A 22359-nucleotide genomic window follows, 5' to 3' on the forward strand; every position below is an offset into this window, starting at 1 on the left:
CAGTGGTCAGCAGGGAGCCTGGCCAGGGGATGGGCCGGGAGCCTGACCTGCGGGCGAGGCAAGGGAGGGGGTGCAGTCAGAAGCCACCACAACTAGAGAGCTGGTGGCGTCTGAGAGCAGAACCTTGGCCTCCCCACAGCCACCAAGCCAGTCTCGGGGACTAGCCGTCAGGTCTAGCGGGTCGCAGAGAAATCGCTCGCTGCCAGCTGCATCCCCCTGGAGGGCGCAGCGCAGGGACGTCCTCCCTGCAAAGGGCACGCTCTGGCCCCGCCCTTGGCCCCCAGTTGGGGAGGTTGCACACCCCCCAGGCCAGCTTCTGCGAGGCGACCAGACCCCAGGGCCTGTCCCCCTCCCTGTGGCCCGACTACGGCCTGGGCACAGTCACTCAGCGGGAGCAGGGGCAGCGCCAGGACGGCCCATCCCAACGGGTGGGGGCCTCAAGCTGTCGCTACGACGAAGCACCAGGGTCCCGGGAAGCCCCCGACTGAATGAGCACGGAAGGCTCCCCAGACACACGCCCCTGGGGCCTCCGGGGAAAGGCCTGCCCAGCTCGCGAGGAGCCAGTGGACGGGGCCTGGAGCAGCGGTGGCTGGGGCACGTCGGGTGGCTGGCTCTGGGGTGTTCCCAAGACCCCCACCGAGGAGGCTGTGGCGTGCTCCCGGCGGCCAGGAGGGAGGAGCAGGCGGCCTCTGGCCTCTGGCAGGACGCACACCCGCCAGGCCCCTGCGGTTTCCAGCATCCTGTGGGTGGCCGGGCTCCAGACGCCTCACTGCACCTCCAGCCAGGCTGCACGCCGCCTCCTGAAGCCTCGGCGGCTTCTCGGGCTGCCACCCGTGTCCCCCAGCGCCCAGCACGCTCTGGGGCCGGGAGGGCGCGGGAGGGGGGGCGGGCTTCTCACCTGCCCTTGCACGGCCGCGCACGCAGCCCCCCGCCCGTGCACGGGCCCTGCCCTCTGAGCCCAGGACGCTCCTGCTCCATCGCCGCCGGCTCCCACTTGCTGAGGCGAATCAAGACCCCAAGGCCCTGTCCCGTGTCGCCTGCTTCTCCCAGCGCCCCCGCGTCAGGTGCTGCCTCCCATCACCGGAGCGCGGCTGCTCGTCCCGGCCCCCCACCCTTCCCTCGTGCAGAGTGCCGGGGCCACCTCGGGGCGTGGGAGCTGCCATCTGCTGTGCGTCCCCTCAGGGCGCAAGTGGCCGCCCCGGGGCCCCGGCTCAGAAGACATTGTGGGGTAGAAGGTGCCAGGCGGGTGCCGGAGAGAAGGCAGGCTGTGCGGGGACTGAAGAGGAGATGGGGCCACAGCGCCCACGTCCTGCTGCTGGCGGAGGCCAACGCCCCCAAGGTCAGCTTCCGACCAGCTGTGTCTGGGCAAACAGCTGACCCTCCAGGTCCCCCCAGAAGCAAACAGCTGCTTGGTGGCTGTCCGGCCTGTGGCCGGGCTGGCCCGTTGCCTGAGTGTCGGTCTGCGGGGCGCTGGCCCAGCTGAAACCCCGGCCGCAGCTCTGCCTCTGACTCATGGAGCCGCGGGCCGCTCACTGACTGTCTGCGAGACTGTTGGCTTTTGAAAAGAGACAGGAAGGAGGCTGAGGAGGAGTCAGTACAGGAAGAGGTGAGACGCCCCAGCTGCCGCGAGAGAGGTGGGCTCGGGGCCCCGGAGCGGCAGCTGCAGCCCTCCTGCCCGTGCAGCCTGCGCCTCCGAGTCCAAGCTCCGCTGCCCAGCTGCCCAGGGCGCATCCCGAGGGCGGGGGCCCAGCGAGCCAGCCTCAGGCACCCCCAGACCCTTGAGGCTGTCTCTGCCCGCTGAGCCGGGCTAGTCCAGGAGCACCTGGATGCGGCCCCCGCGGCCCCCAGTGTCGGCACCCCCGGGGCGGTGAGGTAAGTCGAGTCCAGGTGGCTTCAGAGCAGGGCATGGGCGGGAGGGCACACAGCTGGCAGGAAGGACCGTGGCTTTGAGCCGGGGTTGGGGGTGAGGGGCCAGGGTGACTCTAGGATGGTGTTCAGGAGGTGTTGGTTCAGGGCAGGAATAAACCTGCACTGTGGGTGCCCCGATGGCCGTGGGGCAGAGCCAGCCCCGGGGGGGGGGGGGGAGCGTTGGCTGGAGGAGCAGGAAGTGGCCGGGGGGGTGGGAGGCAGGCAGTGATGCTAAGCAGCACCGCCAAGAAGATGCCGGTAGCCAGCAGACCTGGGCGCAGCCCTGGCACCCCCTCTGACCCGCCAAGGGCCCAGGAGGCAGCGCAGGAGGTGCGGCCCAGCACCCCCAGTGCCCAGGGCCTTTTCCTGCCCCCTCCGTGGAAAGCAGCGCGTCCTGAGGCCTCGAAGGTGCCGCTGAGCAGAGCTGGGGCTGCTGGCTGGGGTCCTCATCCCCTCCTGGTTTCCCGAGCTCAGGGCTCTGGGGCGCCAAGGGCACGCGTCCTCCCTCCCGGGGAGGTGGTTGGACTCCAGGGGCCGGGGCCCCTCGCAGGCCAGGTCCCGAGCACAGGGGATGGAAGCCCAGCTGTCCAGCGGGTGCCCACGCCAGGGAGCACAGGCCCTGGGTGCACTCTGCCCACCTGCTAAGCCCCAGAGCTCTCCAGAGACGTGGCCCCGGACCCCCAACTTCCGACAGGCCTGGCCTGTCCACAACAGCCCAGATCTGCTGCAGACGGGCCAGCCACTGGGCCTTCAGACCCCGGGGCCGCCGAGACCCATGGCCGCGTCTCCCCTGTCTAAGCTGGTGGCCCGCGGCAGCTCTACCCTGCAGGGCTGCAGTCTGTGCGGAGCAGGGCCCCTCGCAAAGTAAAGCAGGCGGGCAGCCGCCCCCCTGGGGAGACCCTCCCTCAGCCTCAGCCTAGGTGTGGGAAGTCGTGGGGAGTTTCTGGGCCACCTGCAGGGGTCTCCCTGCCCTGTGGGGACCAGGCTCCCAAGACCAGGGCAGGGAGGGGCTCTGCTCCAAGCAGGACCGCAGCGGGGATGGAATTCCAGATACAAGTCGGAGCCCTTGTTCCATCTCAGACAAAAATGAAAAATGTTTCGCTGCAAGTGCATCCGACTCTCACGCAGGACAAGGCTAGCCTGAGTCCTCTGGGGTGTCCCCCCCCGCCAGGTCAGGTCAGCCAGCAAGAGCGGGTGTCTGGTCAGGAGGGTGGTTGCTGAGAGGCTGGTGGGACCAAAGAGCAGGTGGCGCCCCGCAGGGACCCCTATTCCCGCCCCCACTCAGCCCTGCCCCTGCCTCAGGCCTCATCCTCCCCGGCTCTCTCCTGCCGCCTTCCCAGCCCTTCTGCGGCCCAGAGGCTCACAGCTCTGGCTTACTGGAACCTGGAGGGGGTGGGGGGCGGGGGGCAGTGTCACAGCAGATGCTCGCCGGGGCCCCCGGACCTGCTGCCCCCAGAGCAGCTCCCTTGGACTACCGTGCAGGGGGCCGGGCGACCGGCACCGGCTCCGGGTTAGTACCAGAGGCAGGAGAGCAGGGGCTCAGCAGAAACACCCCGGGCCGCCGCGGGGCGCGCTCCCTCTGCCCGGAGACCCCGTGGCCCAGGCGTGCCCTGGCAGGTGCGGCCTGGACAGCCGGGGCGGGGCGGGGCGGGGGCAGTCGTGGTCCCGGGCTCCAGCTCACGGCGAGGGCCGGCGCGGGGCTGCAGGGCGGGGTTACTGAGTGTGCACAGTGTCCACGTGAAGGGGGGGCAGCCGCACACCCCAGCTCACTCTCAGTCACAGCCATGAGGTCGGCGCACCTCGAGGACGTCGTGTGCGGGGAGAAGCAGCTCCAGACACCGCCCCGCTGGTGTCCCGCACACCCGCGAGGAGGTCGGCGGCGGCGGGGCTGCGTTTGGTTCCCACGGGGGTGTCGTTAGGACACTAGAGCCGCGAGACCTCGGAGCAAGCACGTATCGTGCAGCAGCGTGAGCTCGGGGTCTGGACACACACGCACCTGTGTGGCCACACTGGAAGCTTCCAGCTGCCCGGCGCAGCCCACGGCCCGCCCAGGAGAACTGCCAAGGGAGCCGCTCTTGACGGCTCCTGTCTCACACTGGTTTGACCTGACGCCAAGCCCCTGGGCAGGATCTGGGAGCTTTCCCCCCACGCACACTCCCCACGCACACGGCTGTGGGGCTCGCGGTACGGTGAGGGCGCCAGGTCTGAGCTGTCTGAACGCACCCCCAGGAACACCCTTTCTACTGTCCCTCCAGACCTGGCCGCTGCACTCAGCCCGGGTGGCCCCCGCTTGCGGGCATCGTCCAGAGAAGCACCCCCCCCCCAGCATGCTGGTCTTGTCTTTCACCGCTAGTGCCTGCCGGGTCCCGTTGAGTCTTAACCTAGCCCGAGGTCACGAGGGTGTCTCTATTTTTCCTAAAAAGATGGTCTCTTCCTGCTGAGTTGACCTGCGCTGTCAGGTGACCATGTGTGATGGCGGGCTCGGCCACTGCAGGCCGGCGCCCTGTGCCCACGGTGCGCCTGGCGCGTAAGCCTGCCAGCTGTGCTGCTTGTCAGATTACCCCAGCTCTCCCGGGGTCCTCTGCATTTCCATGTATCTTAGAATGTTTGCCAATTTCTGCCCACACCCCTGGCCCCCCAAGAGACCCACTGAGATTTTGACTGGGATGTCACTCAACATATAGATCAATTTGGGAAGAAGTGACAGCGTAGTAACATCGAGACTTCCAGTCCCTCCTTAGATCATTACACTCAGTAATCTTTTATTTGTCTGGCTTTATTTTCTCAGTAATCTTTCATACTTTTCAATAGCGAGGTCCCACAAAGGTTTTCCTAGACTTAGTCCTAGATGTTTGATCTTCAATGATATTTAAATGTTTCAATTTAGATTTGAGTGTTGTTAGCAAGTAGAAATGTAACTGATTTTATTTTGGCGTGGTGTTGACCTTGTGTCCAGAAGGCTTGCTCAGTTCACATGACAGCTCTAAGGGTTTGGTTATTCTCTGGCTTGCCAGTGTATACGATCGCCTGGAGTATGGAGAGTGACGGTTTTCCAAACTTTATGCTTTTCTTCCATATGCCTTTGCTACAAGGCATTATCTAAATGCCTTAATGAACATGTGTTACTTTCATAAGCAATGTATCATCTGGGGTGTGTGTGGGAGTGAGGAATACGTAAAAAACAATTAGTCAATCCCACCATCACGCATTTTCAGTTTCCCTATATCCAAACCAAATTGACATCTTATAATTCTTTTCACCTTGATTTTTTTCCCGCATTAAAATACCATGCACGGGGCCTCCCTAGTGGCACAAGGGGTTAAGACACAACCTATGAAGTCCGCAGCCTCTGCAGCACGAGTTCAATGCCTGGCCAGGGAGCTACCCACAGGGCGCAGCAGACCTCTCCTGTCTCCCCGCTGCTCCCCTCAGCAGTGTATTTCAGTAGATCCGCCTGTTCTGCTCCCCACTTTGTCACTGGTGAGTCCTCTCACCCCCTGCACCTCTGGTCTGTACCCCAGTTCTTCAATGCACAAGTAAATAAATCTTTTTTAAAAAATACTATGCAAAACCCCCAAGAGATTCAACATAGTGCTGGAAGTTCGAGCCAAAGCAATTAGGTAAAAAATGTCTGACGTCTTGATTGTGGTGATTGCTATATACGTATAATTTGTCAACTCATCTGTATACTGGAAATGGGTGCATTTTATTGCGTATAAGTTATACCTCTAAAAAAGTGATTTAAAAAAAACTCCTATGACATTAAAAGACCAAAAAAATACATTCTGGGAAATTTTTCTAGTTAGACTTTGTTTGTATGGCCAAATAGTTTCCTACTGTTTCAGTGGGCCATGCTTTATTTTACCAGCCCCCTTTGGATAGAAATTTAGTTTTTCCTCTTCAGTTTCTCACAGTTACAAATACTGTTTCAGTGACCATCTTACAGTCCCGTCTTTGCGCAATTATTTGTCTAATTATTTCTTTAGGAAAAAGTTCCAGAATTGCAACTTCAGGGCCAAAAGACACTCAATGGTGGGGCCTCCCTGGTGGCGCAAGGGGTTAAGTCTCAGCACTATAGAGCAATCGGCAGCCACTGTAGCACCAGTTCAATCCCCAGCCAGGGAGCTGACCCACATGGTGCAGCAGACCTCTCCTGTCTCCCCGCTGCTCCCCTCAGCAGTGGATTTTGGTACATCTGTCTGTTCTGTTCCCCACTCTGTCTCTGGTGAATCCTCTCATCCCCCCACCCCAACACCACTGGCCTACACCCCAGCTCTTGTATGCATAAATAAAAATAAACCTTAAGGGGCCTCCCCGGGGGCGCAGCGGTTGAGTGCTGGGCTGTGAAGCTGCCCACAGCCTCTGCAGCGCCAGTTCAATCCCTGGCCACGGGCAAGGGTCCCACATGGCACGCAGACCCCTCCTGCCACCTGCGGCTCCCCTCAGCAGTGTACTTCGTCAGTCTGTCCGCTCTGCTCTCCACTCTGGTTCTGGTGAATTCTCTCACCCTCCCGCACTTCTGACTGTACCCAGTGCTTGTATAAATAAATAAATAAATCTTTAAAAAGTAAAATAAAATAAACCTTTAAAAAAAAGGACACTCAACGGCAATAGATATTAGCAACTTATAGTCCAGGATATTTGTTTTTTTTTTTTTTTTTTTTTTTTTATAGAGGCATGCTTTATTTATTTGTTTGCTGGTTTGTTTGTTTGTTTTGTTTATACATGCACTGGGTACAGTCAGAAGCGCGGGAGGGTGAGAGAATTCACCAGAGCCAGAGCGGGTTGCAGAGCAGGCAGAAGGACCGAAGTACACTGCTGAGCAGCAGGCGGCAGGAGAGGTCTGCGCGCCATGTGGGACCCTCCTCTGGTGGCCGGGGAGCAGCCGGGGATCGAACTGGCGCCGCAGAGGCCGCGCGCAGTTTCGCAACCCAGCGCTCAACCGCTGCGCCACCGGGGAGGCCCAGTCCAGGATATTTGTGCTAATTTACACTCCCACCAACATACATTAAAACAACAATTAGGGCCTCCCCCGTGGCGCAGCGGTTGAGCGCTGGGTTGCGAAGCTGCCCGCAGCCTCTGCAGCGCCGGTTTGATCCCCGGCTGCTCCCCGGCCACGGGAGGAGGGTCCCGCATGGTGCGCAGACCTCTCCTGCCGCCCGCTGCTCCCCTCAGCAGTGTCCTTCGGTCCTTCTGCCTGCTCTGCTCCCCGCTCTGGCTCTGGTGGATTCTCTCACCCTCCCGCGCCTCTGACTGTGCCCAGTGCTTGCATAAACAAACAAACAAACAAACAAAACATGCCTCTATTAAAAATAAATAAATAAATAAATCTTTAAAAAAGAAAAAAGACAACGATTAGACATTTTCATCAGTGCTGCCTGTAATATCTACACTCTGCCAATGAGGCTGCTGAAAATGATAGTCTTTTACTGACCAATAGAGAGATTGAGCATCTTCTCAATATCTTTATACTTTTATTTATTTATTTTTTTTTTTATTTTTTTTTTTTTATAGAGGCATGTTTTATTTATTTGTTTGTTTGTTTCTTTGTTTTGTTTATACATGCACTGGGTACAGTCAGAAGCACGGGAGGGTGAGAGAATCCACCAGAGCCAGAGCGGGGAGCAGAGCAGGCAGAAGGACCGAAGCACACTGCTGAGGGGAGCAGCGGGCGGCAGGAGAGGTCTGCGCGCCATGTGGGACCCTCCTCTGGTGGCCGGGGAGCAGCTGGGGATCGAACCGGCACCACAGAGGCCGCGGGCAGCTTCGCAACCCAGCGCTCAACCGCTGCGCCACCAGGGAGGCCCATCTTTATACTTTTATAAATTATTGCTGACCCTGTTTCTTTCTGTATCTATCATCAATCTGTGTCTATTATGTTTGGTTATTTGTTTCTCATTGATTTATGAGTGCTTTTTACATTAAGGATATTTATGCTCTTACATGTATGTTGCCAATGTTGACATTAGACCTAAGCCTTCCTTATTCTTTTATTTCATATATTTCTGGCATTTATTCTTTTTTAGAAATAGTAAATTAAGGCAGATCTGTTAGCCTTCCTGTTTATAACTCCTTGATTTTGTATTGCTTTAAAAGCCTTCCTTACTCAAAAATAGTTTAAAATAGTCCTTCATATCTTTTCATTGTGCTGTATGGCCTTACACTCGTTTAACTCTTTAATCCATCAGAAATGAAGTTTGTGTTCAATATGAAGCCACGTCAAAATTTTTTCATAGGCTGGCCCCAACCCTGTTCCCAGTGATTTTTTTTTTTTAATAGAGGCATGTTTTATTTATTTATTTATTTGTTTTTGTTTATACAAGCACTGGGTACAGTCAGAAGCGCGGGAGGGTGAGAGGATCCACCAGAGCCAGAGCGGGGAGCAGAGCAGGCAGAAGGACCGAAGGACACTGCTGAGGGGAGCAGCGGGCGGCAGGAGAGGTCTGCGCGCCATGCGGGACCCTCGCTCAGCGGGCAGGGATCGAACCGGCGCTGCAGAGGCTGCGGGCAGCTTCGCAACCCAGCGCTCAACCGCTGCGCCACCGGGGAGGCCCCTGTTCCCAGTGATTTGAGATGGTATTTTTGTCACATTCCAGACCCCTTCACGTGTGAATAACCTAAACATGCACTTGTTCTAGGACTCAACATTCTGTGCTGTTGACCTGCCTCTCTGCTGTGCCGTCCACCTGTTGTAGATAACTTAGTGTGAATGCGGCCTGCATTCCAGAGTGCAAGGGAGGTGTAACACTAGAAAATCCATTGCTGCAGTCACAGATCAAAGCACCGACGTCGCCCACATCATTCATGCCCCTCCAGTGGGCAAATCCAAACGTGAACAAATCCAAACTCCTGCACAGTGACCAGATCCCCAGGCCCCCCGTCCGTGTCTCCACCCCTATCGGCGAGCCTGCTCACCCACCCTGGTCCAGCAGTCCTGCCCTTCGTCTGCTACTCCAGCGTGCAGGGCAATTGCACCTGCTATTCCCTCTGCCTCAAATGCTCTTCCCCCAACTCTGCACACCGAGCTCGTTCTCACTTCACAGTCCGCTCCCCTGCAGCTTTATGGATACCAAGCTCCGCCCCCTCCAGCCCCGGCCCCATCACTCAGCTCATCTCATTCACACTGGGGGGATGTAGCCGGTGACCCCTCCTGAGTGAATAGCACTGAGACCTGAAAACCATGGGCTGGAAGGCCTGGGTCTGACAGCGGCAACAGGAGTGACCTCTGTCCGTCTCCTCTCCTAGGCTGGCGGAGGAGAGCTGGCTGCCCCCTGCCCCCTGAGATCCTGGGGCCCTGCAGGAGGACATGCACCCCGGCAGGTGAGGGGAAGGGCGCTGGGGTCCTCAGCTGCTCACCTTAGCTGAGGGAGGGACATGCGGGGTGGGGCTGGCAGGAGGGGTTGGAGGTGAGGCCTTGGCAATGGAGCCATGAAGTCTGGGATGCAGCGGGTGGGACTCGGTGGGGCTGCGCCTCTGTCGGTGTCGCTGTCCCCGCAGAAAGCGAGGCAGCCTAGGGGACGGGAGCCCTGTGCCTGCTGGAGACCCCAGGGAGCAGCCTGAGGTTGCTGTGAGCCCCTTAGAATGAGACTGCCTCTCCTTCAGACCCCGCCCTCCCGCCCTCTCTTTCTCTTTCACCTAAACAGACTTCAGCCCTTAGAGCAGCTTAGATGTACAGAAAATGGCGCGGAAAGTGCAGGCTTCCCCCCCACACACGCACATCGGCCCGCTGCGGCCTCCCCGCTCGCTGGTTACGGCCTCGCCCTTATCCAGAGCCGGGCGATTCCGCGGGGTACCCGCGGGTCGGACACACGCGTGCAGATGCGAGTCCACCACTGTCCACACAGACAGGGCCCTGCCCGGACCCTCCACACTCCCTCCCCCCCCCAAGCCTAGAGCTGCACAGCAGCAGCGGGCGGCGTCCTCTGTCCCCGGGCGCAGGCTGCCCTGCTCGGAACCCACCGCCATTTGCAGGTCACAGAGGAGGACACCGCGGCGCAGAGAGCTCGGGGGCCTGTCCGGTGTCCCTCGGCCAGCACGTGGCAGGGCTTGGGTTCCAGTGGGGGCCCCGGTTCTGATCCGCTAGATCTCCCCACTTCCTGGGGGGCAGACCCTGGCCCCGAGGCTGGGAAGGAGACGCCAGCCCCAGAGGCTGGCTGATGGCCCGCCCCCCACAGCTCCCGGCGGCCCCACCGACCCCATGAGGAATGAGGAAGCAGGAGATGCGGACGGGCGGGGAGGCTGGCCAGGGCCCCGGCGCCGGCTCCCCAGCCGAGCAGGTGAAAGCTCTCGTGGACCGGCTGGCAGGGAAGGGCAGTCAGGGCCCCCCGGCCCCGCTGACCCCCCCCAGGACGCCGGACCCCCTGCGGGGAACTCTCGGCAATGGTAGGCAGAGGAGGGTCTGCCTGGGCCCGGCCCCCTCCGGTCCCCTATCTTCCCAGCCCCGCCTCCGGTCTCTGTCCCCACAGACTCCAGGACGCAGAGGCACCGGGAGGTCCTGCTGAGCAGGGTGGGCGGCGGCCAGGAGCTGGGCGGCCCCTCGGCCAGGCTGAGCAGCCTCCTGCTGGTGGAGGGGCTGACGGACCTGCAGCTGAGGGAGCACGACTTCACGCAGGTGGAGGCCGCCCGCGGGGACTGGCCCTACACCAGGACCATCGCCCTGGACAGGCTCTTCCTGCCCCTGACACGGGTGTCCATCCCGCCCCGCATCTCCATCACCATCGGGGTGGCCGGCGTGGGCAAGACCAGCCTGGTGAGGCACTTCGTGTGCCTCTGGGCCCGGGGGCAGGTCGGCCAGCACTTCTCGCTGGTGCTGCCTTTGACCTTCCGGGACCTCAACACCCATGAGCGGTTGTCGGCTGACAGGCTGGTCCGCTCTGCCTTCCCGCACGTCGGGGAGTCCAGCCTGGCTGCAGCTGCCCCGGCCAGGGTCCTCCTGGTCCTGGACGGCCTGGACGAGTGCAAGACCCCCCTGGACTTCGCCAACACGGTGCCCTGCACCGACCCCAAGAAGGAGATGCAGGTGGACCAGCTGATCACCAACATCATCCGGGGCAACCTCTTCCCGGAGGTGTCCATCTGGGTCACCTCCCGCCCCAGCGCAGCCAGCCAGATCCCGGGGGGCCTCGTGGACCGGCTGACGGAGATCCGGGGCTTCAAAATGGAGGAGGTCAAGGCGTGTCTGGAACAGATGTTCCCTGGGGACCCGGCGCTCTCGGGCTGGGCCCTGGGCCAGGTGCAGGCCAACCGGAGCCTGTACCTCATGTGCACCGTCCCGGCCTTCTGCCGGCTGGCGGGGTCAGTGCTGGGCCACTGGCATTGCAAGGGACTCGGGCCCCAGGACGCAGAGCTGTGGCCGCCAAGGACCCTGTGTGAGCTCTACGCCTGGCACTTCAGGATGGCGCTGGGCGCCGAGGGGCAGGACAGGGGCCGGCCCAGCCCTCGCATCGAGCAGGTGGCGCACGGCGGCCGCAAGCTGGTGGGCACGCTGGGCCGGCTGGCCTTCCATGGGCTGGTCAGGAGGAAGTACGTGTTCTACGAGCCAGACCTGAAGGCATTCAGCGTGGACCTCGCGCTGCTGCAGAGCGCGCTGAGCAGCCGGCTCCTGCAGCGGGAGGACACGCTGGGCCCCTCGGCGGCCTACTGCTTCTCCCATCTGTCCCTGCAGGAGTTCACGGCGGCCGCCTACTACTGCAGCGCGTCCAGGAGGGCCATCTTCGACCTCTTCCCCGAGGGCGGTGTGTCCTGGCCCCGGCTGGGCTTCCTCACGCACTTCAGGAATGCGGCCCAGCGGGCCATGCAGGCCGAGGATGGGCGGCTGGACGTCTTCCTGCGCTTCCTGTCTGGCCTCCTGTCCCCGCGGGTCAATGCCCTGCTGGCGGGCCCCTTGCTGGCCCCGGGCGAGCACTGTGGCCAGCGGGAACAGGTGGCCGAGCTCCTGCAGGGCTGCCTGCGGTCCGATGTGGCCGTGTGCGCCCGGGCGGTCAACGTGCTGCACTGCCTGCACGAGCTGCAGCACACAGAGCTGGCCCGCAGCGTGGAGGGCGCCCTGGAGAGCGGGGACCTGGCCGGGGTGACCACTGCCCCGCACCGCGCTGCCCTGGCCTACCTGCTACAGGTGTCGGACGCCTGCACCCGTGAGGCAGACCTGTCCCTGCGCCTCAGCCAGGGCGTCCTCCAGAGCCTGCTGCCCCAGCTGCTGTACTGCCGGAGCCTGAGGTGCGTGCATGTGCAAGACGAGTGTGGGTGCATGTGTGTGCAGGGGACATGTGTGCACGCAGGGCACGTGTGTGTGTGCAGGATGAGTGTGTGTGTGCAGGGCATGGGCGTGTGCAGGTGCAGGGTATGTGTGTACAGGGTGTATGTGCGTGTGCAGGACATACATGTGCGGGGGCATGTATTTGTGCACAGAGTGTGTGCGTGCGGCATGTGTGTGTGTGCAGGATGACTGTGTGCGTGTGGGGCGTGTGCGTGCGGGGCACACATACGTGTGCAGGGCATGTGTTCCTCTTCCCGCGGGTCTCTCCCTGACCAGTGTCTAGGACTCAGCCCAGCCACTCAGCCAGGTGCTGGAGGTACCGGGAGGGCCATCCTCCCTCTGAAACCTATGGGGGAACCCTTCCTAGCCCTCAGCTTGAGGTGCTGCCAGCACCCCCGGATCGAGGGCATTCATCCCAGGGTGTCCATGGCCACTGGGCCGCGTGCTCGGGCCCCTCGAAGGACCATCACCCAGGCACAGCCTGCCTACTCCAGTCACAGCTCCTGGTAACTGCTGCCCAATAAGGGAGCGCCTCGGGCAATGGGGTTAGAATTCCAGCCCGTCCTCTTGGGGGTCACGATTCAGCACAGAACTCCCGCGAGCTGGGCTGGTGCTGATGGGAGTGGCACCCACGCCCCCCGGCCCCCACCCCGACCAGCTCTGACCTTGTTGAGGGGGTGGGAGGCAGGATGGCCAACGGGGCCTGGCAGCTGTGCCCACTCGTGGTTGGGGATGAGTGGCCGGAGGACAGACCTGGGGCTCCAGCCTTGCTGGGGCTGGGCTCTGTGTGGACAGCGCACGGGGATGGAGGCGGGGGACCCAGCCTGGGGCCGTTGCCCCCTCGCGGGCCTTCGCCAGGGGCCTCACTCGCTGCCTTCCAAGCAGGCTGGACACCAACCAGTTCCAGGACCCGGTGATGGAGCTGCTGGGCAGCGTGCTGAGCGGGAAGGACTGTCGGATCCAGAGGATCAGGTAGCCCCGACCGGGAGTGCCCTCCGCTGCCCCCCCCCCCCGCCTCCTCTCCACCCAGCTGGCCAGGGCCGCTGGCAAGGGTGGGATGTTGTCAGAGGGAGACGGCCCGTACGCCCTCCGGAGGAAACACGCGGACACCACCAATCGGGGTGGCTGTGGCTTCCCCCCTCGGCACGTGACGACAGTCAACTCTCGTGTGTGGGGCAGGAGCCCAGACAGAGCGCAGAGGTCCTTCTGAATGCAGGGCCCCCTTCACGGGAAGAGACATGGGCTCTTCCCGTCCCTGTGGTTGGCCCCCAGGGCCACATCCCTGCTGGACAGGCCCAGGGCGTCCTCTGAAATCCCGCGGGACTCAGGGAATCTTAGTTACAAGAACAATAAGAGCCCCACAGGGGAAGGTTCTAGAAAGCCAGAGCTTCCCCTAACTTGAAGGTGGTCAAGTTAGTACAGAAGGTGATCAGGTGAGTCTTCGCGCTTTCAGCAGCAGCAGAACCCATTACAGCGACAGACCAGGCGAGCTGCTGGGAGCCACGGGGTTGAAGGCAGAGGAGGTGGGGCTCCGGCGACCCTCTGGTGGCTCCCGAGGCCCGTCTGGGGAACCCCAGGGACCCCTGAAATGGGTGGGCCTGGGAAGAACCTCATCAGCCAGCACTTCTGGGGGGGTGCATGAAGCAGCCGCGTAGCCCTGCGCGCAGCTGGAGCCGGGTCTCAGGGCACCACCAAGGCTGCCTCGCCTTCCCTCTCTGCGAGAGCAGGGCGCGGGGCTCTGGGGTGCTGAGTCGCCTCCAGCAGGGGAGACCCACCTTCCCGTGCTCAGAACCCGTGCCAGCCGGGAGTGGGGGTGCTCAGGCCCTGGACCTGGGCTGCTGTGTGTGTGCACCCCCCCAGGGCGGGTGCTCCACAGCCTAGCTAGGATGGCGAACCCCCCCCCCCACTGTGGACTCAGGCCCCCACCCCCACCAAGGCCAGACCTGGCCCGGTGCAGAGGTCCTGGGGGCCTGGCGCTGGGCTCAGGGCTCAGCTCCGCCCAGCCCAGGCTGGGTGCTGGGGCCCAGGCGGGTGGGCCTGGTGTTGAGGACGACAGACCATGACTCCCCCCACCCCGCAGCCTGGCTGAGAACCAGATCAGCAACAAAGGCGCCAAAGCTCTGGCCAGATCGCTCCTGGTCAACAGAAGCCTGACCGCTCTGGAGTAAGTGGGAGCAGGGTGCCCCAGACCACTGGGCCCCAGGGTGGGGCAGGCCTGGAGCAGCGGGCGCAGCCCAGTGGGGCACCAGGGATGGGGGGCGGGGGTCATCACCTCCTCGCTGCGCAGCCCAAGCCCCCTCGTGCCTCAGACCCGCTTTCTCCCCGCTTTTGGGCCTTTGGGAAACTCCTTCCTCCAAGGAAGGCTCTCTGGCCAGCTCCACCAAACGCGAAACCCCGAACCCCCAGAGTCCTGTCCTTTGAGGGGCACAGATTTAAAGGCCCCAGCCTGGCGGGGCCGGTGAGAGGATGGCGCTCTCTTCCAGCCTCCGCAGCAACAGCATCGGGCCGCAGGGGGCCAAGGCGCTGGCGGATGCCCTGAAGATTAACCGCACCCTGACTTCTCTGAGGTAGGAGCCCCAGCCTGTCCTGGGGTCCGCTCAAGACGGTGGCGCCTCCCCGTGTGGAGCCGCCTCAGGGGGCGGGCTTGTCGCCACTGAGCGGGAGACCCCCGAGTCGTGTCCCCCGAGGAGCGAGGAGCCTGGGCGCACTGGAAAGTGCACCTTCTGGAAGGTTCCTGCGGGGCCGGGCCTGCGCCCTCCCTGGCCGGCGCAGTTGCACTTGAAAGTTCTCTCAGAGCCCAAAGTCACCTCGAGCACCGGCCAGAATCATTTACATGTGCTTAAAAGTCACGGTTTTAAAGTGCGCGACTCGGCAGCACCGGAGCAGCCCCCGTGGGAGCGGCCACCGCCTCCCTCTGGCTCGGTCGCCCTGGCCGGCCCTGACCCGCACCCGGGCCCGCACCCGCACTCTGACCCGCACCCTGACCCTCACCCTGACCCGCACCGCACCCTGACCAGCACCCTGACCGCACCTGCACCCTGATCCGCACCGCACCCTGACCCGCACCCACACCCGCACCCCGCCCTCCCCGGCGGCCGCGCCTGGACTTACCCCATCCCGCCCCTCGGTCGCGGTCGCACCGTCCGGCGGCCCCAGGGCAGCAGGGCCAGCGGGCGGCCGCCAGGGCCGTGTCCGTGAGGCGGAGGGCGCCGCTTCTGCTTCTTGGGCGGCCCCGCGGCGGGGGGCCCCCGGGGCGACGCGCTCCTTCTCAGCGCAGCCTCCAGAGCGCGTGACGGGGCGAGGGCGCTGACCAGGGCGGGGGCGCTGACCAGGGCGGGTCGCTGACCAGGGCGGGGGCGCTGACCAGGGCGGGTCGCTGACCAGGGCGGGGGCGCTGACCAGGGCGGGTCGCTGACCAGGGCGGGGGCGCTGACCAGGGCGGGGGCGCTGACCAGGGCGAGGGCGCTGACCAGGGCGGGGGCGCTGACCAGGGCGGGGGCGCTGACCAGGGCGGGGGCGCTGACCAGGGCGAGGGCGCTGGCCAGGCCGCGGCCGGGGCTGCAGCGAGCGCGCGTGCGCGGCGGGGCTGGGCTGGGCCGAGTCCGGCGCTCGCGGGCCCGGCAGGCCCTGGACGCCAGAGCAGGCCGCGGGGAGGACGCGGCAGGCCCGGGCCTTGCTGGAGCCGCGGGCACCGGCCTCTCGGGACAACGCTGTCCAGGAGGGACCGGGCGGCAGGTCTCGAGGGTCACCCCGGCCCCCTGGGGGCGCGGCCGCCTGCTCCCTGCCTCTTTCAAGGCAAAGGGAAAATAAAACTTCCCGCCGCTTTACCACAAGCGAGAGGGAGCGGCAGGGCCGGCCGGGCCGCTGTACCACAAGCGAGAGGGAGCGGCAGGGCCGGCCGGGCCCTCGAGCAGCCGCGGTTCTGTCGCGGGGGGCGGACTTTGGCCCCACAGGAGAAGCCCGGCCGCCTGTCCCTCTAGGAGGAGCGCAGCCCGGGGAGCGCCTCCCTCCCTCAGGCCTGGTGTGGAGGACGCTGGGGGAAGCGGAATCTAAGTGGAGGGGCCGTCGGAGGCTCAGGCTGGTCCGGGTGGAGGCACCCGGCGGAGAGGGGCCCTGGCGAGGGCCTGGCGGGGCTGGCATGTGAGGCCCCGTTTGGAGGCCGCTGGACACTGTGTGCTGGTTACGGTTTCCAGCCCGCAGTGAGGGAGGGCCCGGGAGCCTGACTCCGCTCTCGGCCTCGGGATGTCTGTCCGTTGGCATCGCCTTGGCAACTGTCTCCAGACCTTTCCAGAAGCCACACCCCCAGGCTGGCCCCGTGCAGAAGGCACTGACCCTCACCTTGACAGGTGTCCTTTACTTGGGGGTGGCCGTGGCCAGCTCTGCTGAGGACCTCTCCCCTCCCACAGCCTGCAGAAGAACAGCATCGGGCCCCCGGGGACCCAGAGGATGGCGGACGCCCTGAAGCAGAACAGGAATCTGAAGGAGCTCATGTGAGAAACGCACGGGCCAGGCCGGCTTGCTCTGTGGGCGGCACAGCGATATCTTAATAAATATTTGTGATGGGCGGGTGGGTGGGTGACGGAGGGACAGGTCAATGGGGGTGGCTGCGTGAATGGATGGTTGAAGGTGGGTGCAGGCTTTGGACTGTAAAGCACTGGCCCAAGAAAATGGAAATCCCAGATTCCCAGGATTGGGTGAACCCCAAATGTCTGGGGTTCACATTACTGCCTCCCAGCATTTCCTGAACCCCGTCTCATAAGGTATAACTACCTTTCACTGAAGAGTTTCCCCAGGCCCTGACCCCACCTTGAGCTCTCACGGGCAGCGGGGTGGGCTCTGGCAGAGGCTACTGTCCAGCTAGCCTCGGGCAGGAAGCATGTGAGGAGCGCCCTCACGTCCCTCACGCCCCTGGGACAACAGGGAGAGCACCCCGGACCCCTATGTCCAGGTGCTGCTCGGCTGGCCACAACCTGTGCCCCCCTCCTGCAGGCTCTCCAGCAACAGCATCGGCGATGGAGGTGCCAAGGCCCTGGCTGAAGCCCTGAAGGTGAACCAGGGCCTGGAGAGCCTGGAGTGAGTTCCCCCTCCTGCCTTCGGTGGCTGGGGCAAGGGTGGTCCCCCCAGACGGGGACTCACTGGGTCCGTCCCAGTCAAGGCACTGCTGCAGGTGGTGACTCGGGTCTCGCACCACCTCCCCGTTTCCTGGGGCAGTAGGGCGGTGTTGGTTCTGGAGTGTTCCGAGCCACAACGGCACGAGCGTCCCTACAGACCTGGCGCAGGCAGCTAAAGAAGGGTGGGCTGCGGGGGCCTGGGCAGGGGCACAGCACCCCCATGCCACGTCCCTGCCGGCACCCAGGTCGGAGCAGGATCTCAACCCTGGGGCTGGGGGCTGGGCCTTGGGGCCCTGACCTGTAGGGTTTGGGAGGTATGGGGTGGCACTCACCCCCGAAGCCCCCCATCCTGGGTTGAACCCAGGCCTGCCGTCCTGGCCGGGCCCCGGGCAGCCACACTGGGTTCCTCTCCCCTTGCAGCCTGCAAAGCAACTCCATCAGCGACTCGGGGGTGGCGGCGCTGATGGGGGCCCTCTGTGCCAACCGGACCCTCCTCAGCCTCAAGTGAGTCCCTGCCTCCCTGCCAGGCACAGGGGGCCTGTGGGGTGGGGGAGGAGAGGCGGGCCCTGCAGGCCTGGCGGGGGACATCTGTGGTCAGTCCTGGAGCCCAGCACCCCCGTCTTCCTGCTGCTGCCTCCCCGCACCGCGGCCTGCCTCCGCTCCCACGCCTCCCAGGCCCAGGCCTCACCCCCTGCCTCCTGACCTGTCCTGTCCCGTGGACTGTCCCATCTGGCCTCTCCTGCCTGGCCAGCAGCTCGGGTCTTCTCTCCCCTCAGCCTCCGAGAAAACTCCATCAGCCCCGAGGGAGCCCAGGCTCTGGCTCGTGCGCTCTGCGCCAACAGCACCCTGAGGAACCTGGAGTACGTGCCCGCCCGCCCGGAGCCCGCCCAGGGCCCTGGCCACCCTGGACAGGGGAGGGGTGGCCAGAAGACCCCCCACCTGCCCCGACACAACTGCAGGCCACAGGCGCGGGGTCGGGGTGTGTCCGGGCAGTGCTGCTGGCGGGACCCGTGCGGAGCCTCCCGGAGCCCCCCTCCCGGGCGGTCGGCTCCAGCACAGGGCCCCCATGTGCAGGCCAGACCCAGTGCGACAAGCCTGCGCGAGGCCCCCACGGGCCTGGGGGCAGAGGCTCCCCGCCAGCTCCCGCTCACGCGCCTTCCCCTCCTCTCAGCCTGACAGCCAACCTCCTCCGCGACCAGGGCACCCAGGCCCTGGCGGTGGCGGTGAGAGAGAACCGCGCCCTCACGTCCCTCCAGTGAGTCCACCGCGGGCCGCAGGGCCCGGCCCAGCCGGCTGACCCAGGAGACCCCGTTTGGCTTTGGGGGTTTCCCCGGTTGGCTGTGCGCCGCCCAGTGCTCTCCTTCCTGAGGCTGACCCGGGGGGCCATGGTGGGAGGTGGGTGCCGTGTGTCACCTGCTGCAAGCAGGAGCCACTTGGGGTCTGATCGGGAGCCCCCGAACTTGCTGGGCTCGGCTGGGGCCACACGGTCACGCCGGCCTGTGTCTGCCCGCCCAGCCTGCAGTGGAACTTCATCCAGGCCGGCGCTGCCCAGGCCCTGGGCCAAGCACTACAGCTCAACAGGAGCCTGACCAGCCTTGAGTAAGTGGGGCCCTCAGCGGCCAGGGGCAGGAAGGTCTGACGCCCCAGTGCCACTGTTCCGGGCGGCTGCTCCAGGCCCCGGGCAGTGTCTGTCCTTTGCTTCCTCGCTTTATTGCGCTGCAGTTCCCCGTTCAAGGCACCCGGTTCACTGGTTTCTAGTTGAGAGCTGTGCAGCCATCTCTGTAAACGTGCAGTGTTTCCGGCACCCCAAAAGTAACCCCTCCCCACTAGCCGTTACTCCTCAGTCCCCACCACTGCAGATTTACCTGTCCCAGATGTTTCGTGTCAGTGGAATCCCACGACACATGTTGGGGGATGAACATCTCTCAGTTAGTGTGACGTCGGCCAGGCTCACCCAGGCAGCAGGTGTCAGGACCTGCCTTCCCTTTTCGTGGCTGAATAATATTCCACGGCACACGGGGGCCACATTTTGTTCATCGGGTTATCTGCCGATGGCTTTGGGTGGTTCCCACTTCTTGGCTGTTGGGAATAAGCCGCTGTGGACACTTGTGCACGAGCATCTGGGGACACAGGCTTTTGCTTCTCTCGCGTGTCCAGGCCACTGGGAACGAATCCTGGATCCCGTTGTAATTCCGGTGACCCTTTTAGCCCTGGCTGCTTCTCCCTCAGCCTCCGGGACCCCACCTCTGGTTGGTGCTTCTGTCTGACTCTGAGATTCTGTGCCCCGGGTTCTGTCAAGACCCCTTTTTCTTGAAGGACGGCTCTCTGCGAGAGGCTCTGCTCGCCTCAGGCTCCAGTTTCCTACAAAGTCTCATGACCCCACCTTGAGACCCCAGACCTCTCCCCCGAGGCTCCTGCCAGAACTACGTCCCCAAGTCAGCTTCTCGGGCCCCATCTCCTGAACAGAAACATCGCCCCGCTCGCTCCGCTCTGCCCTTCGTGCCCAAAGCTATCGGTTCTCCTCCTGATGTCCCTCCACCCCCCACCCCGGGAGCCTGTCCCCGCATCCTGTGGGCCTGTCCAGGCCACAGCTCTGGTGCCCCGCGCGGAAGGAGGGTGCTCACAGGAAGTAAAATGCCGGCGGGCGAGAATGTTCTTCATTTTCTAGTTGGCTTTGAAAAGTGTCCTCTTTTCTGCCCCAGGCCCTTCAGGCTTTCCGCAGGCTGATTGGGAGGCCGAGGGCAGGCTGCGCCCAGGGCGACCCTGGGGGTGTATCCTGCAGGATGGGGGGCGCCGAGTGACATCTGCAAGGCTCCACCTGGGTGGGCCGCGCGGGAGGGCTGCCCCGGGCCGGTGCCCAGGCCTCCTGCTGTGTCCAGTTTACAGGAGAACTCCATCGGCGACGAAGGTGCCTCCGCGGTGGCCCGAGCGCTGAAGGTCAACACCGCGCTCACCGCCCTCTAGTAAGTGCCGCGCCTCCGCCATGTGGGAGCCCCGCGCCGTCCAGCATCCCCTGCCCCTCAGGCACCGCCACCTCCCGCTTGAGGGCGGTGTTTGCGCTTCCAAATATCCGCCATCCGTCGTCAAGCATGTATGGACAGTAAGAGTTAGGGCCCGAGGGGTGCCCGCCCCCAACGCGGCAGGACCGCCCCGGGCATCCGACTGGACAGACCGCGGCCCACAGTCCAGGCTGCCGCCCGCGGCCGGGTGGGGGCGGCGAAGGCCTGTGGCGGGGGCCGGGCGGGCAGGCGGCCAGCTGTGCCCACGCGCGTCTCCTCTCAGTCTGCAGGTGGCTTCCATCGGTGCCCCGGGGGCCCAGGCGCTGGGGGAGGCGCTGGCTGTGAACAGAACCCTGCAGGTGCTAGAGTGAGTGCCCGGCCTCTGCCCCGCGGCCGCGCAGCCGCCTCCAGCACCCCCGTCCCGCTTCGCCCCTCCCCTGGGGGTCCTCTGGTCCTTGAGCGCCTGCTCTCCAGCCGGCCGTGCTCGCGCTGCCCCCGGCCCGAGGCGCCACGTAGGGGCCCACAGGTGGCCCCGGCCACTGATCTCGGTTTGTGAGGAGATCCGAACCCGCGGGGGCCCAGGCGCCCGGCTGAGGGAGGGCTGCTGCTCCCGGCCCTGACCAGCCTTCCGGGCGGGGGTGGCGGGGGAGGTCGGCTTGGACGGGCCGAGCCCCTCCTTGGGTGTCCTTCCCCGGAGCCGCGTGGCGCGCCTGGGAGTGAGGAGAAGCTGCCCCTCGCGGTGCCAAGCCTGGGCGGCCTCTGCCCTATGGCCGCGTCCCCTGGGGACGTGTCCTTGTCACCCGTCGACTGTCCCTGGGCCTCAGGCGTCCTGTCTTTCCTGCAGTCTGCGAGGAAACGCCATCGGGGTGGCGGGAGCCAAAGCCCTGGCCGGCGCCCTGAAGGTCAACTCCAGCCTCCGGAGACTCAAGTGAGTGTCCGCCGACCCACCGCGCAGAGCAGCCCCCCGCGGGCGCCCTGGAGGCCTCTGGAGCCGCTCCCCTCCGGGAGAAAGGCCAGCCCGGCCTCCGCAGGCCCTGCCGCGGCTGGGTTTGCTGGTGCCGCCTAAGGCGAGCTCCGCGGTTGGCGCCTGCGTTGGGTCCTTCACGGCGCCCGCAGGGGCAGCCTGGCCGCCTGCAGACACCCCCGGGCCCAGGCGCCCAGGAAACAGGGTGCTGCTGCGGGCCCCGCTGGGCTCACGGGGCGTGTCCCTCTCTGCCCAGCCTCCAGGAGAACGCCCTGGGCATGGACGGCGCCATATGCGTGGCCACCGCGCTGTCTGGAAACCACGGGCTCCAGCACATCAAGTGAGTGGGACCCTCAGCCTCCCCCGGCCCCCCGGCTGAGCCCCCTCGGGCCGCCTGCCACCCTGTTCCCAGAGCCTGTGGCGGCTCTGCAGGGCACCTGGTATAAGAGGGCACCTGCGGGCGCCCTGAGGGAGGGCCCGGGGCCCGGGGGCTCGCCCAAGCCTCCAACCAGGCCGTTCCGGCCCTTCCGCGCTCTCGCCAGCCTGTCCTGACGCTTCTCTCCTAGTCTCCAGGGAAATCACATTGGGGAGTCTGGTGCCAGGATGATCTCAGAGGCCATCAAGGCCAACGCCCCCACGTGCACGGTGGAAATGTGAGCGTCCCGGGAAGCTGCTGAACAGAAAGACCGTTTTCCAGGCTGCTTCCTGCGGCCCGGGACTCACAGGACAGCAGCTGTGCTGGCCCCCGGCGAGGAGGGTCAAGGTGCTACCGAAGGCGCCAGAAGGCGGCCACCGGCTCCCCTCCGGGCCAGCCGTCGGCGGAGGCGGCATGGATGCTCTGCCACAGGAGCTATTTATACCCCGAGGTCTTCACAGGCACCAACTATTTATTGTCATTGCTGCCTTTTTCCACGCACCCAGCAAGACGCGCCCCCACGCCGTGAAATGGGCCGCTGCGTCCCCGCCCAGGGAGGGGTCGGCTGCGCTCTCCTCTCAGGAGGAGCAGGCCCGAGGATGCTTAGACACGTACAGGAAAATTATGGGATGTGGGGGAAGAAAAACGAAGGCTTTCATTATAGGATATTGGGGATAGAAAGAAAAAGATTCTCGACGGGTTCTGCC

The 22359-nt window shown here is 64.2% G+C and overlaps 1 protein-coding gene across 1 annotated transcript; it reads left to right on the plus strand.

Annotated features, from left to right (window-relative positions):
- The first annotated feature begins 10032 nt into the window (after positions 1 to 10032).
- NLRC3 (NLR family CARD domain containing 3) lies at positions 10033 to 22096 on the plus strand. Its single transcript, XM_084251608.1, is given in 17 exon segments — positions 10033 to 10290; positions 10374 to 12123; positions 13049 to 13135; positions 14244 to 14327; positions 14647 to 14731; positions 14735 to 14782; positions 16553 to 16653; positions 17153 to 17236; positions 17695 to 17778; positions 18051 to 18134; positions 18446 to 18529; positions 18790 to 18873; positions 20154 to 20237; positions 20557 to 20640; positions 21118 to 21201; positions 21494 to 21577; positions 21804 to 22096. Coding segments are annotated over 17 exon segments (3180 nt in total). The 5' UTR covers positions 10033 to 10112; the 3' UTR covers positions 21895 to 22096.
- The last annotated feature ends 263 nt before the right edge of the window (positions 22097 to 22359 follow it).

Source organism: Talpa europaea (assembly GCF_964194135.1).
Source record: "Talpa europaea genome assembly, chromosome: 12".
In the NCBI taxonomy this organism is placed as follows: Eukaryota; Metazoa; Chordata; class Mammalia; order Eulipotyphla; family Talpidae; genus Talpa; species Talpa europaea.